The sequence below is a fragment of the Oncorhynchus gorbuscha genome, linkage group LG25, assembly GCF_021184085.1.
Source record: "Oncorhynchus gorbuscha isolate QuinsamMale2020 ecotype Even-year linkage group LG25, OgorEven_v1.0, whole genome shotgun sequence".
Classification (NCBI taxonomy): domain Eukaryota; kingdom Metazoa; phylum Chordata; class Actinopteri; order Salmoniformes; family Salmonidae; genus Oncorhynchus; species Oncorhynchus gorbuscha.
In genome coordinates this window covers 50019255-50037676 of record NC_060197.1, presented here as the reverse complement: position 1 = coordinate 50037676, position 18422 = coordinate 50019255, and the positions used below count along the sequence as shown (strand labels likewise).

The window sequence follows — 18422 nt, the reverse complement described above, 5'->3', positions numbered from 1 at the left end:
CATTTACATTTAAGTCATTTAGCAGACGCTCTTATCCAGAGCGACTTATGGCAGAATGGTTGTTACTGTGTCCACTAGATGACAGAATGGTTGTTACTGTGTCCACTAGATGGCAGAATGGTTGTTACTGTGTCCACTAGATGGCAGAATGGTTGTTGCTGTGTCCACTAGGTGGCAGAATGGTTGTTACTGTGTCCTCTAGATAGCAGAATGGTTGTTGCAGAATGGTTGTTACTGTGTCCTCTAGATGGCAGAATGGTTGTTACTGTGTACTCTAGATGGCAGAATGGTTGTTCCTGTGTCCTCTAGATACATTTACATTTACATTTAAGTCATTTAGCAGACGCTCTTATCCAGAGCGACTTATGGCAGAATGGTTGTTACTGTGTCCACTAGATGACAGAATGGTTGTTACTGTGTCCACTAGATCGCAGAATGGTTGTTACTGTGTCCTCTAGATAGCAGAATGGTTGTTGCAGAATGGTTGTTACTGTGTCCTCTAGATGGCAGAATGGTTGTTACTGTGTACTCTAGATGGCAGAATGGTTGTTCCTGTGTCCTCTAGATACATTTACATTTACATTTAAGTCATTTAGCAGACGCTCTTATCCAGAGCGACTTATGGCAGAATGGTTGTTACTGTGTCCACTAGATGACAGAATGGTTGTTACTGTGTCCACTAGATGGCAGAATGGTTGTTACTGTGTCCACTAGATGGCAGAATGGTTGTTGCTGTGTCCACTAGGTGGCAGAATGGTTGTTACTGTGTCCACTAGATGGCAGAATGGTTGTTATGTGTCCACTAGATGGCAGAATGGTTGTTACTGTGTCCTCTAGATAGCAGAATGGTTGTTACTGTGTCCACTAGATGGCAGAATGGTTGTTCCTGTGTCCTCTAGATGGCAGAATGGTTGTTCCTGTGTCCACTAGATGGCAGAATGGCTGTTCCTGTGTCCACTAGATGGCAGAATGGTTGTTCCTGTGTCCACTAGATGGCAGAATGGTTGTTCCTGTGTCCTTTAGATGGCATAATGGTTGTTGCAGAATGGTTGTTCCTGTGTCCACTAGATGGCAGAATGGTTGTTCCTGTGTCCTCTAGATGGCAGAATGGTTGTTCCTGTGTCCTCTAGATGGCATAATGGTTGTTGCAGAATGGTTGTTACTGTGTCCACTAGGTGGCAGAATGGTTGTTCCTGTGTCCACTAGATGGCAGAATGGTTGTTCCTGTGTCCTTTAGATGGCATAATGGTTGTTGCAGAATGGTTGTTCCTGTGTCCACTAGATGGCAGAATGGTTGTTCCTGTGTCCTCTAGATGGCAGAATGGTTGTTCCTGTGTCCTCTAGATGGCATAATGGTTGTTGCAGAATGGTTGTTACTGTGTCCACTAGATGGCAGAATGGTTGTTCCTGTGTCCACTAGATGGCAGAATGGTTGTTCCTGTGTCCTCTAGATGGCAGAATGGTTGTTGCAGAATGGTTGTTCCTGTGTCCTCAAGATGGCAGAATGGTTGTTACTGTGTCCACTAGATGGCAGAATGGTTGTTCCTGTGTCCACTAGATGGCAGAATGGTTGTTCCTGTGTCCTCTAGATGGCAGAATGGTTGTTGCAGAATGGTTGTTCCTGTGTCCTCTAGATGGCAGAATGGTTGTTACTGTGTCCACTAGATGGCAGAATGGTTGTTACTGTGTCCTCTAGATGGCAGAATGGTTGTTACTGTGTACTCTAGATGGCAGAATGGTTGTTCCTGTGTCCACTAGATGGCAGAATGGTTGTTACTGTGTCCACTAGATGGCAGAATGGTTGTTACTGTGTCCACTAGATGGCAGAATGGTTGTTACTGTGTCCTCTAGATGGCAGAATGGTTGTTACTGTGTACTCTAGATGGCAGAATGGTTGTTCCTGTGTCCTCTAGATACATTTACATTTACATTTAAGTCATTTAGCAGACGCTCTTATCCAGAGCGACTTATGGCAGAATGGTTGTTACTGTGTCCACTAGATGACAGAATGGTTGTTACTGTGTCCACTAGATGGCAGAATGGTTGTTACTGTGTCCACTAGATGGCAGAATGGTTGTTGCTGTGTCCACTAGGTGGCAGAATGGTTGTTACTGTGTCCTCTAGATAGCAGAATGGTTGTTACTGTTTAATGTATATGCTTCAGTGGATTGTTTTACTGCATCAGCAGTCCTCACCCCGTCCTCACACACTGGTTCCTTGTCTCTTAGGGCAGTCCTCACCCCGTCCTCACACACTGGTTCCTTGTCTCTTAGGGCAGTCCTCACCCCGTCCTCACACACTGGTTCCTTGTCTCTTAGGGCAGTCCTCACCCCGTCCTCACACACTGGTTCCTTGTCTCTTAGGGCAGTCCTCACCCCGTCCTCACACACTGGTTCCTTGTCTCTTAGGGCAGTCCTCACCCCGTCCTCACACACTGGTTCCTTGTCTCTTAGGGCAGTCCTCACCCCGTCCTCACACACTGGTTCCTTGTCTCTTAGGGCAGTTGAGGCACCAGCTCAAGATTGAATGCTTCTTGTACATGAATAGGTTTTAAAGATTGACCCTCTATATTAGACACATTGGCTCTGAACCTGTTGTTGATGGTTCCCTAAAGAAGTGTCTTCTCTGGAAGCAGCTTTCTGTGTAGGTAATGGAGACAGAAACGTCTTGACTTCATCCTGATCTCATTGGTTAAACTCTTGTTAACTGTATAATGATCTCTGCCTGGTCCTTGGAAGGAGTTTTCATCCTCAACACCCTGAACTTCTGGACGTTACTGATGTTCACCATCCCCTTCTCCCTCATCTCTCCCTCTCTCCCTCATCTCCCCCTCCCCTCTTCCCTTCCCTCTCTCTCTCCTCCCCTACCGCTCTGTCTCTCCTCCCCCTCCTCCCCTCTCTCTGTCTTCCTCCCTCCTCCCCTCCCTCTCTCTGTCTTCCTCCCATCCCTCTCTCTCTCCCCCTCTCTCTCTCTCCTTCCCTATCGCTCTGTCTCTCCTCCCCCTCCTCCCCTCTCTCTGTCTTCCTCCCCTCCCTCTCTCCCCTCCCCCTCATCCCCCTCCCTCTCTCTCTCTCTCCTCCCCCTCCTCCCTCTCTCTCTCTCTCTCTCTCCTCCCCTCCCGCTCTGTCTCTCCTTCCCCTTTAGCCCACGAGGCAGGGTTGGTGTCTCTTCATATAGTGGAGGACAGTGGGTCTGTCTCTTCGTCTGTTCTGTTTGAATACAGAGCTAGAAACGCCTCGTCTCTACCCAGCTCACAGCTGGACTGGCTGTCCCTGGACGGTGAGTAGCTACCACACACACACACACACACACACACACACACACACACACACACACACACACACACACACACACACACACACACACACACACACACACACACACACACACACACACACACACACACACACACACACACACACACACACACACACACACACACACACAAATACAAACAAACAAGCCTGTCATTGCAACCATGGTTAGATTCTCGATTCACAAACAACATACACTAGGTGGACAAAACATTAGGAACACCTGCTCTTTCCATGAGACTGACCAGGTGAATCCAGGTGAAATATATGATCCCTTATTGATGTCACTTGTTAAATCCACTCAATCAGTGTAGATGAAGGGGAGGAGACAGGTTAAAGAAGGATTTTTAAGCCTTGAGAAATTTGAGACATGGATTGTGTGTGTGTGTCATTCAGAGAGTGAATGGGTAAGACGAAGTGCCTTTCAACAGGGTATGGTAGTAGGTGCCAGGCGCACCGGTTTATGTAAAGAACTACAACGCTGCTGGATTTTTCACATTCAACAGTTTCCTGTGTTTATCAAGAATGGTCCACCACCCAAAGGACATGGGTCAGCATCCCTGTGGAACGCTTTCAACACCTTGTAGAGTCCATGCCCGACTAGTTGAGGCTGTTCTGAGGGCAAGAGGGGGAGGAACTCAATATTAGGAAGGTGTTCTTAATGTTTAATGTTTTTACATTTTTACACTGTATATATGTGCTACAAACTCACATGACATGGTGGTGTTCCCTTGGAGCAGGAGAGGGGAGAGGAGATACTAGAGGAGAGGAGGAGAGACTAGATGAGGAGAGGAGGAGAGGGGAGAGGAGATACTAGAGGAGAGGAGGAGAGACTAGATGAGGAGAGGAGATACTAGAGGAGGAGAGAGGAGAGGAGATACTAGAGGAGAGGAGGAGAGGAGATACTAGAGGAGAGGAGGAGAGACTAGATGAGGAGAGGAGATACTAGAGGAGGAGAGAGGAGAGGAGGAGAGACTAGATGAGGAGAGGAGATACTAGAGGAGAGGAGGAGAGACTAGATGAGGAGAGGAGGAGAGGGGAGAGGAGATACTAGAGGAGAGGAGGAGAGACTAGATGAGGAGAGGAGATACTAGAGGAGGAGAGAGGAGAGGAGGAGAGACTAGATGAGGAGAGGAGATACTAGAGGAGAGGAGATACTAGAGGAGAGGAGGAGAGACTAGATGAGGAGAGGAGATACTAGAGGAGGAGAGAGGAGAGGAGATACTAGAGGAGAGGAGGAGAGGAGATACTAGAGGAGAGGAGGAGAGACTAGATGAGGAGAGGAGATACTAGAGGAGGAGAGAGGAGAGGAGGAGAGACTAGATGAGGAGAGGAGATACTAGAGGAGAGGAGGAGAGACTAGATGAGGAGAGGAGGAGAGGGGAGAGGAGATACTAGAGGAGAGGAGGAGAGACTAGATGAGGAGAGGAGATACTAGAGGAGGAGAGAGGAGAGGAGGAGAGACTAGATGAGGAGAGGAGATACTAGAGGAGAGGAGATACTAGAGGAGAGGAGGAGAGACTAGATGAGGAGAGGAGATACTAGAGGAGGAGAGAGGAGAGGAGATACTAGAGGAGAGGAGGAGAGACTAGATGAGGAGAGGGGAGAGGAGATACTAGAGGAGAGGAGGAGAGACTAGAGGAGGAGAGGAGATACTAGAGGAGAGGAGGAGAGACTAGATGAGGAGAGGAGATACTAGAGGAGAGGAGGAGAGACTAGATGAGGAGAGGAGGAGAGGGGACAGGAGATACTAGAGGAGAGGAGGAGAGACTAGATGAGGAGAGGAGATACTAGAGGAGGAGAGAGGAGAGGAGATACTAGAGGAGAGGAGGAGAGACTAGAGGAGGAGAGGAGATACTAGAGGAGAGGAGGAGAGACTAGATGAGGAGAGGAGATACTAGAGGAGGAGAGAGGAGAGGAGATACTAGAAGAGAGGAGGAGAGACTAGAGGAGAAGAGGAGATACTAGAGGAGGGGAGAGGAGAGGAGATACTAGAGAAAGAGGAGGAGAGAGGAGATGAGATACTAGAGGAGGAGAGAAAGAGGAGGCGAGAGGAGACTAAAGAAAGAGGAGAGGAGGAAAGAATAGAGAAAGAGGAGGAAAGATTAGAGAAAGAGGAGGAGAGACTATAGAAAGAGGAGGAGAGACTATAGAAAGAGGAGGAGAGACTAAAGAAAGAGGAGGAGAGACTAGAGAAAGAGGAGGTGAGACTAGAGAAAGAGGTGGAGAGACTAGAGAAAGAGGAGGAGAGACTAAAGAAAGAGGAGGAGATACTAGAGAAAGAGGAGAGACTAAAGAAAGAGGAGGAGAGACTAAAGAAAGAGGAGGAGATACTAGAGAAAGAGGAGGAGAGACTATAGAAAGAGGAGGAGAGACTAGAGAAAGAGGGGGAGAGACTAGAGAAAGAGGAGGAGATACTAGAGAAAGAGGGGAGCCTAAAGAGGAGGAGAGACTAGAGAAAGAGGAGGTGAGACTAGAGAAAGAGGAGGAGAGACTAGAGAAAGATGAGGAGAGACTAGAGAAAGAGGAGGAGAGATTAAAGAAAGAGGAGGAGAGACTAAAGAAAGAGGAGGGGAGACTAGAGAAAGAGGAGGAGAGAGAAGACGAAAGAAGGAGGAGAGAGGAGACTAGAGAAAGAGGAGGAGAGAGAAGACGAGAGAAAGAAGAGGAGAGAGGAGACTAGAGAGAGAGGAGGAGAGACTAGAGAGAGAGGAGGAGAGAGGAGGCTAGAGAAAGAGGGGGGAGAGGAGGAGATACTAGAGAAAGAGGAGGGGAGACTAGAGGAGGAGAGAGAAAGAAGAGGAGAGAGGAGAGAAAGAGGAGAGACTAGAGAAAGAGGAGGAGAGGAGAAGAGAGAAAGAGGAGAGATGAGACTAAAGAAAGAGCAGAGAGACTTGAGAAAGAGGAGGGGAGACTAGAGAAAGAGGAGGAGAGGAGAGAAAGAGGAGGAGAGACTAGAGAAAGGGCAGGAGAGAGGAGAGAAAGAGGAGTAGAGAGGAGAGAACGAGGAGGAGAGAGGAGAGAAAGAGGAGGAGAGGAGAGAAAGAGGAGGAGAGACAAGAGGAGGAGAGACTAGAGAAAGAGGAGGAGAGACTAGAGAAAGAGGAGGAGAGACTAGAGAAAGAGGAGGCGAGACTAGAGAAAGAGGAGGCGAGACTAGAGAAAGAGGAGGCGAGACTAGAGAAAGAGGAGGCGAGACTAGAGAAAGAGGAGGCGAGACTAGAGAAAGAGGAGGCGAGACTAGAGAAAGAGGAGGCGAGACTAGAGAAAGAGGAGGCGAGACTAGAGAAAGAGGAGGCGAGACTAGAGAAAGAGGAGGCGAGACTAGAGAAAGAGGAGGCGAGACTAGAGAAAGAGGAGGCGAGACTAGAGAAAGAGGAGGCGAGACTAGAGAAAGAGGAGGCGAGACTAGAGAAAGAGGTGGCGAGACTAGAGAAAGAGGAGGCGAGACTAGAGATAGAGGAGGAGAGACTAGAGAAAGAGGAGGAGAGGAGGAGAGACTAGAGAAAGAGGAGGAGAGACTAGAGAAAGAGGAGGAGAGACTAGAGAAAGAGGAGGAGAGACTAGAGAAAGAGGAGGAGAGACTAAAGAAAGAGGAGGAGAGACTAAAGAAAGAGGAGAGACTTGAGGAGGAGAGAGGAGACGAAAGAAGGAGGAGAGAGTAGACTATTGAAAGAGGAGGAGCGACTAGAGAAAGAGAAGGAGAGAGGACACTAGGGAAAGAGTAGGACAGAGAAGACTAGAGAAAGAGGAGGAGAGAGGAGACTAGAGAGAGAGGAGGAGAGACTAGAGAAAGAGGACGGGAGAGGAGGAGACGAGACTAGAGAAAGCGGAGGAGAGACTAGAGGAGGAGAGAGAAAGAAGAGGAGAGGAGACTAGAGAAAGAGGAGGAGAGAGGAGAGAATGAGGAGGAGAGAGGAGAGAGAGAGGAGAGAAAGAGGAGGGGAGAGGAGTTGAAAGAGGAGGAAACAGGAGAGAAAGAGGAGGAAACAGGAGAGAAAGAGGAGGCGAGACTAGAGAAATGGAAGGAGGGACTAGAGAAAGGGGAGGAGAGACAAGAGGAGGAGAGACGAGGAGGAGGAGGAGAAAGAAGAGAGGCGACTAGAGAAAGAGGAGGAGAGGACTGGAGAAAGAGGAGGAGTTGAGAGAGGAGAGGAGTCTAGAGAAAAAGAGATGAGTGAAGGAGAAAAGGAGACTAGTGGAGGAGAGCACACTAGAGAAAGAGGAGGAGAGGAGAGAGGAGACTAGAGAAAGGAGAGAGGAGACTAGAGAAAGAGGAGGATGGGAGAGAGGAGACTAGAGAAGGAGAGTGGAGACTAAAGGAGGATAGGAGACTAGAGGAGGAGAGGAGACTAGAGAAAGACGAGGAGGGGGGAGAGAAGAATAGAGAAGAAGGAGGAGAGGAGAGAGCAGCTGCTGAGTAATACTGTTTCTCTCTCTAGAACCCTGCTGAGTAATACTGTCTCTCTCTCTAGAACCCTGCTGAGTAATACTGTCTCTCTCTAGAACCCTACTGAGTAATACTCTCTCTCTCTAGATCCCTGCTGAGTAATACTGTCTCTCTCTCTAGAACCCTGCTGAGTAATACTGTCTCTCTCTCTCTAGAACCCTGCTGAGTAATACTGTCTCTCTCTCTCTAGAACCCTGCTGAGTAATACTGTCTCTCTCTCTAGAACCCTGCTGAGTAATACTGTCTCTCTCTAGAACCCTGCTGAGTAATACTGTCTCTCTCTCTAGAACCCTGCTGAGTTATACTGTCTCTCTCTAGAACCCTGCTGAGTAATACTGTCTCTCTCTCTAGAACCCTGCTGAGTAATACTGTCTCTCTCTGTAGAACCCTGCTGAGTAATACTGTCTCTCTCTGTAGAACCCTGCTGATTAATACTGTCTCTCTCTCTAGAACCCTGCTGAGTAATACTGTCTCTCTCTCCAGAACCCTGCTGAGTAACACTGTCTCTCTCTAGAACCCTGCTGATTGGTACTGTCTCTCTCTCTAGAACCCTGCTGATTAATACTGTCTCTCTTTATAGAACCCTGCTGAGTAATACTGTCTCTCTCTCTAGAACCCTGCTGAGTAATACTGTCTCTCTCTCTAGAACCCTGCTGAGTAATACTGTCTCTCTCTAGAACCCTGCTGAGTAATACTGTCTCTCTCTCTAGAACCCTGCTGAGTTATACTCTCTCTCTCTAGAACCCTGCTGAGTAATACTCTCTCTCTCTAGAACCCTGCTGATTAATACTGTCTCTCCCTCTAGAACCCTGCTGATTAATCCTGTCTCTCTCTCTAGAACCCTGCTGAGTAATACTGTCTCTCTCTCTCTCTAGAACCCTGCTGAGTAATACTGTCTCTCTCTCTCTCTCTAGAACCCTGCTGAGTAATACTGTCTCTCTCTCTAGAACCCTGCTGAGTAATACTGTCTCTCTCTCTCTCTCTAGAACCCTGCTGAGTAATACTGTCTCTCTCTCTAGAACCCTGCTGAGTAATACTGTCTCTCTCTCTCTCTCTAGAACCCTGCTGATTAGTACTGTCTCTCTCTCTCTAGAACCCTGCTGAGTAATACTGTCTCTCTCTCTAGAACCCTGCTGATTAATACTGTCTCTCTCTCTAGAACCATGCTGAGTAATACTCTCTCTCTCTCTCTCTAGAACCCTGCTGAGTAATACTGTATCTATTTAGAACCATGCTGAGTAATACTGTCTCTCTCTCTAGAACCCTGCTGAGTAATACTCTCTCTCTCTCTAGAACCCTGCTGAGTAATACTGTATCTATTTAGAACCCTGCTGATTAATACTCTCTCTCTCTAGAACCCTGCTGAGTAATACTCTCTCTCTCTCTCTCTAGAACCCTGCTGAGTAATACTGTATCTATTTAGAACCCTGCTGATTAATCCTGTCTCTCTCTCTAGAACCCTGTTGATAAATACTGTCTCTCTCTCTCTAGAACCCTGCTGATTAATACTGTCTCTCTCTAGAACCATGCTGAGTAATACTCTCTCTCTCTAGAACCCTGCTGAGTAATACTGTCTCTCTCTAGAACCATGCTGAGTAATACTCTCTCTCTCTCTCTCTAGAACCCTGTTGATAAATACTGTCTCTCTCTCTCTCTCTTTAGAACCCTGCTGAGTAATACTGTCTCTCTCTAGAACCCTGCTGATTAATACTGTCTCTCTCTAGAACCATGCTGAGTAATACTCTCTCTCTCTAGAACCCTGCTGAGTAATACTGTATCTATTTAGAACCATGCTGAGTAATACTGTCTCTCTCTCTAGAACCCTGCTGAGTAATACTCTCTCTCTCTCTAGAACCCTGCTGAGTAATACTGTATCTATTTAGAACCCTGCTGATTAATACTCTCTCTCTCTAGAACCCTGCTGAGTAATACTCTCTCTCTCTCTCTCTAGAACCCTGCTGAGTAATACTGTATCTATTTAGAACCCTGCTGATTAATCCTGTCTCTCTCTAGAACCCTGCTGAGTAATACTCTCTCTCTCTCTCTCTAGAACCCTGTTGATAAATACTGTCTCTCTCTCTCTAGAACCCTGCTGATTAATACTGTCTCTCTCTAGAACCATGCTGAGTAATACTCTCTCTCTCTAGAACCCTGCTGAGTAATACTGTCTCTCTCTAGAACCATGCTGAGTAATACTCTCTCTCTCTCTCTCTAGAACCCTGTTGATAAATACTGTCTCTCTCTCTCTCTCTTTAGAACCCTGTTGATAAATACTGTCTCTCTCTCTAGAACCCTGTTGATAAATACTGTCTCTCTCTCTCTAGAACCCTGCTGATTAATCCTGTCTCTCTCTCTAGAACCCTGCTGAGTAATACTGTCTCTCTCTCTAGAACCATGCTGAGTAATACTCTCTCTCTCTCTCTCTTTAGAACCCTGCTGAGTAATACTGTCTCTCTCTAGAACCATGCTGAGTAATACTCTCTCTCTCTCTCTCTAGAACCCTGTTGATTAATCCTGTCTCTCTCTCTAGAACCCTGCTGAGTAATACTGTCTGTAATACCTTCATGTTTCAAGCAGACCAGCATGGTCCCGGGGTGCCCAAGAGAGCGAAGGTAACAAATGATTACCGCCCCGTAGCACTCCTGTCTGTAGCCATGAAGTGCTTTGAAAGGCTGGTCATGGCTCACATCAACACCATCATCCCGGAAACCCTAGACCCAGTCCAGAGCTGGTTAGGCTGTTTTTATGAGTGTGTTTTTATGAGTGTTGGTGACTGCAACCTTGCTGCTGGCAACACTTTAATGACTCTTTTTTGCCAATGTTTACTGACACCGGCCATATTCAACGGGTGTTGAGTGTTAGTAAGTTCGTCAGTCATTCTGTGCTCTGTCAGACTCAGACCAGAGTGCTCTGACATCAGAGAAGATAGACAGAGTGAATTTACCAGTCTATTGACAGTGTTCACAGTGACATCATTAACATTCTATTGAAATGGTTACGAGTGTAGTGGAGTCTTTTGTTTAGAACATCTAGCTAGCTAAACACGGAACCATACTCCCTACTCGTAACGTTACTACCCTGTATGAATCTCCAGGTAGCTAACCAACCAGGTTCGTTGTTAGCTAGCTAACATTAGGCTGTAACTAGCAATGCAATGGCTCTGAGATACAAATAATATCACTACACAGGTAACATTAGCTAGCGAGCTAACATTATGCTTTAAAATGACATGAAAATGACTTTGACAAAATTAGAAACGTGTAATATATGAAAATGTAGCTAGCTAGACTAACCTGTTTCCACCATGGTTGGACACTTCTCTCTGTCACGGATACCATGGTTGCCATGGTTGCCCTTAGTTTGAAGATGTAATCTCTGTCACGGATACCATGGTTGCCCCTAGTTTGAAGATGTAATCTCTGTCACGGATACCATGGTTGCCATGGTTGCCCTTAGTTTGAAGATGTAATCTCTGTCACGGATACCATGGTTGCCCTTAGTTTGAAGATGTAATCTCTGTCACGGATGCCATGGTTGTCCTATGTGATATCTATGTGATATATATATGATATCTATGTGATATCTATGTGATATCTATGTGATATATATATGATATCTATGTGATATCTTTGTGATATCTTTGTGATATATATGTGATATATATGTGATATCTTTCAAAAAGCTGCATTACACCGTGTCTGTCTGTCTGTCTGTTAGTGTCTGTCTGTCTGGCTGTCTGTTAGTCAGTCAGTCAGTCAGTCAGTCAGTCAGTCAGTCAGTCTGTCTGTCTGTCTGTCTGTCTGTCTGTCTGTCTGTCTGTCTGTCTGTCTGTCTGTCTGTCTGTCTGTCTGTCTGTCTGTCTGTCTGTCTGTCTGTCTGTCTGTCTGTCTGTCTGTCTGTCTGTCTGTTAGTGTCTGTCTGTCTGTCTGTCTGTCTGTCTGTCTGTCTGTCTGTCTGTCTGTCTGTCTGTCTGTCTGTCTGTCTGTCTGTCTGTCTGTCTGTCTGTCTGTCTGTCTGTCTGTTAGTGTCTGTCTGTCTGCCTGTTAGTGTCTGTCTGTACATGTCTGCCCTTAGTTTGAAGATGTAATCTCTGTCACGGATGCCATGGTTGTCCTATGTGATATCTATGTGATATCTATGTGATATCTTTCAAAAAGCTGCATTACACCGTGTCTGTCTGTCTGTCTGTCTGTCTGTCTGTCTGTCTGTCTGTCTGTCTGTCTGTCTGTCTGTCTGTCTGTCTGTCTGTCTGTCTGTCTGTCTGTCTGTCTGTCTGTCTGTCTGTCTGTCTGTCTGTTAGTGTCTGTCTGTCTGTCTGTCTGTCTGTCTGTCTGTCTGTCTGTCTGTCTGTCTGTCTGTCTGTCTGTCTGTCTGTCTGTCTGTCTGTCTGTCTGTCTGTCAGTGTCTGTCTGTCTGTCTGTCTGTCAGTGTCTGTCTGTTAGTGTCTGTCTGTCTGTCTGTCTGTCTGTCTGTCTGTCTGTCTGTCTGTCTGTCTGTCTGTCTGTCTGTCTGTCTGTCTGTCTGTCTGTCTGTCTGTCTGTCTGTCTGTCTGTCTGTCTGTCTGTCTGTCTGTCTGTCTGTCTGTCTGTCTGTCTGTCTGTCTGTCTGTCTGTCTGTCTGTCTGTCTGTCTGTCTGTCTGTCTGTCTGTCTGTCTGTCTGTCTGTCTGTCTGTCTGTCTGTCTGTTAGTGTCTGTCTGTTTGTTAGTGTCTGTCTGTCTGTCTGTCTGTCTGTCTGTCTGTCTGTCTGTCTGTCTGTCTGTCTGTCTGTCTGTCTGTCTGTCTGTCTGTCTGTCTGTCTGTCTGTCTGTCTGTCTGTCTGTCTGTCTGTCTGTCTGTCTGTCTGTCTGTCTGTCTGTCTGTCTGTCTGTCTGTTAGTGTCTGTCTGTCTGTTAGTGTCTGTCTGTCTGTCTGTCTGTCTGTCTGTCTGTCTGTCTGTCTGTCTGTCTGTCTGTCTGTCTGTCTGTCTGTCTGTCTGTCTGTCTGTCTGTCTGTCTGTTAGTGTCTGTCTGTTTGTTAGTGTCTGTCTGTCTGTCTGTCTGTCTGTCTGTCTGTCTGTCTGTCTGTCTGTCTGTCTGTCTGTCTGTCTGTCTGTCTGTCTGTCTGTCTGTCTGTCTGTCTGTCTGTCTGTCTGTCTGTCTGTCTGTCTGTCTGTCTGTCTGTCTGTCTGTCTGTCTGTCTGTCTGTCTGTCTGTCTGTCTGTCTGTCTGTCTGTCTGTCTGTCTGTCTGTCTGTCTGTCTGTCTGTCTGTCTGTCTGTCTGTCTGTCTGTCTGTCTGTCTGTCTGTCTGTCTGTCTGTTAGTGTCTGTCTGTCTGTTAGTGTCTGTCTGTCTGTCTGTCTGTCTGTCTGTCTGTCTGTCTGTCTGTCTGTCTGTCTGTCTGTCTGTCTGTCTGTCTGTCTGTCTGTCTGTCTGTCTGTCAAATTGTTATTCTAATGTTCCTGTGGAAATATGAATGTGAATATGAATCTCGAAAGAGAGACAGAGCAAGTAAGTGTGAGAAGGAGGGAGTAGAGGTGGAGTAGAGGTGGAGTAGAGTTGGAGTAGAGGTAGAGTAGAGGTGGAGTAGAGGTGGAGTAGAGTAGAGTGGAGTAGAGTAGAGGTGGAGTGGAGTAGAGTAGAGGTGGAGTAGAGGTAGAGTAGGAGTGGATTAGAGGTGGAGTAGAGTAGAGGTGGAGTGGAGTAGAGGTGGAGTAGAGTAGAGGTGGAGTGGAGTAGAGGTGGAGTAGAGTAGAGGTGGAGTAGAGATAGAGGTGGAGTAGAGGTGGAGTAGAGATAGAGGTGGTGTAGAGGTGGAGTAGAGGTGGAGTAGAGATAGAGGTTGAGTGGAGTAGAGGTGGAGTAGAGATAGAGATGGAGTGGAGTAGAGGTGGAGTAGATGTAGAGTAGAGGTGGAGTGGAGTAGAGGTAGAGTAGAGGTGGAGTAGAGGTGGAGTAGAGGTGGAGTAGAGGTGGAGTAGATGTAGAGGTGGAATGGAGTAGAGCTGGAGTAGAGCTGGAGTAGAGGTGGAGTAGAGGTGGAGTAGATGTAGAGTAGAGGTGGAGTAGAGGTGGAGTAGAGGTAGAGTAGAGGTAGAGTAGAGGTAGAGTAGAGGTAGAGTAGAGGTAGAGTAGAGGTAGAGTAGATGTAGAGTAGAGATGGAGTAGAGGTAGAGTAGAGGTGGCGTAGAGGTGGAGTAGAGGAGGAGTAGAGGTAGAGTAGAGGTAGAGTAGAGGTGGAGTAGAGTTGGAGTAGAGGTAGAGTAGAGGTGGAGTAGAGTTGGAGTAGAGGTAGAGTAGAGGTGGAGTAGAGTTAGAGTAGAGGTGGAGTAGAGGTGGAGTAGAGGTAGAGTGGAGTGGAGGTAGAGGTAGAGTGGAGTGGAGGTGGAGTAGAGGTGGAGTAGAGGTGGAGTAGAGGTGGAGTAGAGGTGGAGTAGAGGTAGAGTAGAGGTAGAGTAGAGGTAGAGTAGAGGTGGAGTAGAGGTAGAGTAGAGGTAGAGTAGAGGTGGAGTAGAGGTGGAGTAGAGGTAGAGTAGATGTGGAGTAGAGGTAGAGTAGAGGTAGAGTAGAGTTGGAGTAGAGGTGGAGTAGAGTTGGAGTAGAGGTAGAGTAGAGGTGGAGTAGAGTTGGAGTAGAGGTGGATTAGAGTTGGAGTAGAGGTAGAGTAGAGGTAGAGTAGAGGTGGAGTAGAGGTGGAGTGGAGTAGAGGTGGAGTAGAGGTGGACACAAAATGGTGATGAGCCAAGGATTATATTTTCCGACGTGCTGTGCCCCCCTCCTCCCCCATCTCTAGTGATTGATGTGATGGAGCTGTTTTCCACTGTCAACACCTCATGGACACACACACTTTTAATGAATGCTTGACTGGGGATGCCCCTGTGGCTAGAGCTTTGGTCTGTGTGTGTGTAGTCAGTAATCTGTGTGTGTGTGTGTGTGTGTGTGTGTGTGTGTGTGTGTGTGTGTGTGTGTGTGTGTGGTCTGTAATCGGGGTGTGTGTGTAGTCACGGTGTGTACGGCCAGTAGTCAGGGTAGGTTTGTGTGTCTTTTTCTATTTCTGACCTGAGCAAAACCTATTTAAACCCTGGAGAGAGGAGGGAGAGAGACAGACAGACAGACAGAGGGAGGGAGAGAGAGAGAGAGAGAGAGAGAGAGAGCGGGATGGAGAGAGGGAGAGAGAGAGCGAAAGAGAGGGAGAGAGACAGACAGAGGGAGGGAGAGAGAGAGAGCGAAAGAGGGAGAGAGACAGACAGAGGGAGGGAGAGAGAGAGAGCGAAAGAGAGGGAGAGAGAGAGACAGAGGGAAGGAGAGGTGGACAGTCTCCTCAACTCATCCTCCTCTTCTTCACAGGGACCTCCTCTCCCTCTCCTGCACTGTCATTTCTCCCTCTCTCTTTCCCACTCCCCCTTTCTCTCTTTCTCTCCCTCTCTCTCAGTCAGTCCTTTCTCTCCTAGTGTTGTTTACAGCTGGTACTGAGTCTCAGCGTGACGCGGGGGAATGAGAGGGACACCGGGGTACTGGCAGCTGCCGAGAGTTTTTCTGAGTTCAAGAGATCTAGTACAGACAGACAGACGGGGTTAAACAGCACAGCGACCTCCATTTTGTTTGGAATACTTTTACCACCACGTATGAGTGACGATCTCCTTCTCTATCTATCTCCTTCTCTATCTATCTCCTTCTCTATCTATCTCCTTCTCTATCTCTCTCCTTCTCTCTCTCCTTCTCTATCTATCTAATTTTCTATCTCTCTCCTTCTCTCTCTCCTTCTCTATCTATCTCCTTCTCTATCTATCTCCTTCTCTATCTCCTTCTCTATCTATCTCCTTCTCTATCTATCTCCTTCTCTATCTATCTCCTTCTCTATCTCACTCCTTCTCTATCTCCTCTCTCTCCTTCTCTATCTATCTCCGTGTCTCTCCTCTATCTCCTTCTCTGTCTATCTATCTCCTCTCTCTCATCTATCTCTCTCCTTCTCTATCTATCTATCTCCTTCTCTCTCTCCTCTCTCTCCTCTATCTCTCTAACGTGTGATCCATTTCTCTCTCCTCTAGTCTGCTCTACTGCACCACTGCTGTGTGTGTTTGTCATACATGTGTGTGTTACATATGTGTATCGTGTGTGTGTGTGTGTGTGTATCATGTGTGTGTGTGTGTATCATGTGTGTGTGTGTGTATCATGTGTGTGTGTGTGTGTGTGTGTGTGTGTGTGTGTGTGTGTGTGTGTGTGTGTGTGTGTGTGTGTGTGTGTGTGTGTGTGTGTGTGTGTGTGTGTGTGTGTGTGTGTGTGTGTGTGTGTGTGTGTGTGTGTGACTCCCTGCTGTTCTACTCTTCCTCCTCCTATATTCTGTCATCATCTGGGGTGTGTGTGTTAACAGCAAGCAGTGTGTTAACCAATGGAGTGGTGTGTTAGCAATCGAGGGGGCGTGGTTTGAGACATGGCGTCTGTGTGACATCACAGCATTCCCAGAACCCCCTTCACCTGCTCCCGCCACTAATTGAGACGAGAGGGAGCCGGAGAAATATAGCTACCGTACAATTTACATTTTTTATTTTTTATTTCACCATTATTTAACCAGGTAGGCCAGTTTACAACATTTACAACTGAGACCTGGCCAAGATAAAGCAAAGCAGTGGAACAACAACACAGAGTTACACATGGAATAAACAAACATACAGTCAATAACACAACAGAAAGATCTATATAGACATTGTGTGCAAATGTAGTAAGATTGGGGAGGTGAGGCAATAAATAGGCCACAGTGGTGAAGTAATTACAATTTATCATTAACACTGGAGTGATAGATGTGCAGATGAGGATGTGCAAGTAGAGATACTGGGGTGCAAAGGAGCAAGATAAATAACAATATGGGGATGAGGTAGTTGGGTGGATGGGCTATTTACAGATGGGCTATTTACAGGTACATTGATCGGTAAACTGCTCTGACAGCTCGTGCTTAAAGTTAGTGAGGGAGATATGAGTCTCCAGCTTCAGAGATTTTTACAATTAGTTCCAGTCTTTGGCAGTAGAGAACTGGAAGGAAAGGCGGCCAAATGAGGAGTTGGCTTTGGGGTGACCAGTGAGATATACCTGCTGGAGTGCGTGCTATGGGTGGGTGTTGCTATGGTGACCAGTGAGCTGAGATAACGTGGAGCTTTACCTAGCAGAGACTTATAGATGACCTGGAGCCAGTGGGTTTGGCGATGAGAGTGAAGCGAGGGCAAGCCAACGAGAGCATACAGGTCGCAGTGGTGGGTAGTATATGGGGCTTTAGTGACAAAACGGATGGCACTGTGATAGACTACATCCAATTTGCTGAGTAGAGTGTTGGAGACTATTTTATAAATGACATCGTCAAGGATCGGTAGGATGGTCAGTTTTACGAGGGTATGTTTGGCAGCGTGAGTGATGGATGCTTTGTTGCGAAATAGGAAGCTGATTCTAGATTTAATTTTGGATTGGAGATGCTTAATGTGAGTCTGGAAGGAGAGTTTACAGTCTAACCAGACACCTAGGTATTTGTAGTTGTCCACATATTCTAAGTCAGAACCGTCCAGAGTAGTGATGCTAGTCGGGCAGGCAGGTGCGGGCAGCAATCATTTGAAGAGCATGCATTTAGTTTTACTAGCATTTAAAAGCAGTTGGAGGCAACGGAAGGAGTGTTGTATGGCATTGAAGCTCATTATTTGGAGATTTGTTAACACAGTGTCCAAATTAAGGGCAGGATGAATACAGAATGGTGTCGTCAGTATACTGTACCCATCAGTTATATCTGGAACCCTGTATCTGCCATACTATACTACCATACTATACTACCGTACTATACTACCGTACTATACTACCATACTATACTACCATACTATACTACCGTACTATACTACCGTACTATACTACCGTACTATACTACCGTACTATATGACCGTACTATACGACCGTACTATACTACCGTACTATACTACCATACTATACTACCCCTCTATACTACCCCTCTATACTACCATACTATACTACCATACTATACTACCATACTATACTACCCCTCTATACTACCGAACTATACTACCATACCATACTACCGTACTATACTACCGTACTATACTACCGTACTATACTACCCCTCTATACTACCGTAGTATACTACCGTACTATACTACCGTACTATACTACCATACTATACTACCGTACTATACTACCGTACTATACTACCATACTATACTACCATACTATACTACCATGCTATACTACCCCTCTATACTACCCCTCTATACTACCGTACTATACTACCATACTATACTACCCCTCTATACTACCCTACTATACTACCCTACTATACTACCCCTCTATACTACCCCTCTATACTACCGTACTATACCACCGTACTATACCACCGTACTATACTACCATACTATACTACCGTACTATACTACCGTACTATACTACCATACTGTACTACCATACTGTACTACCATACTATACCACCATACTATACCACCGTACTATACTACCGTACTATACTACCGTACTATACTAACGTACTATACTACCGTACTATACTACCGTACTATACTACCATGCTATACTACCATACTATACTACCATACTATACCACCATACTATACCACCATACTATACCACCATACTATACTACCGTACTATACTACCGTACTATACTACCATACTATACTACC

General features: G+C 46.5%; 1 protein-coding gene across 1 annotated transcript in view; it reads left to right on the top strand.

Annotated features, from left to right (window-relative positions):
• Positions 1 to 18422, top strand: part of camta2 (calmodulin binding transcription activator 2) — a 180436-nt gene that overhangs the window by 119697 nt on the left and 42317 nt on the right. Inside the window, 1 exon segment of the mRNA XM_046329061.1 lies at positions 3145 to 3279. Coding sequence (XP_046185017.1) covers positions 3145 to 3279 — 135 coding nt within the window.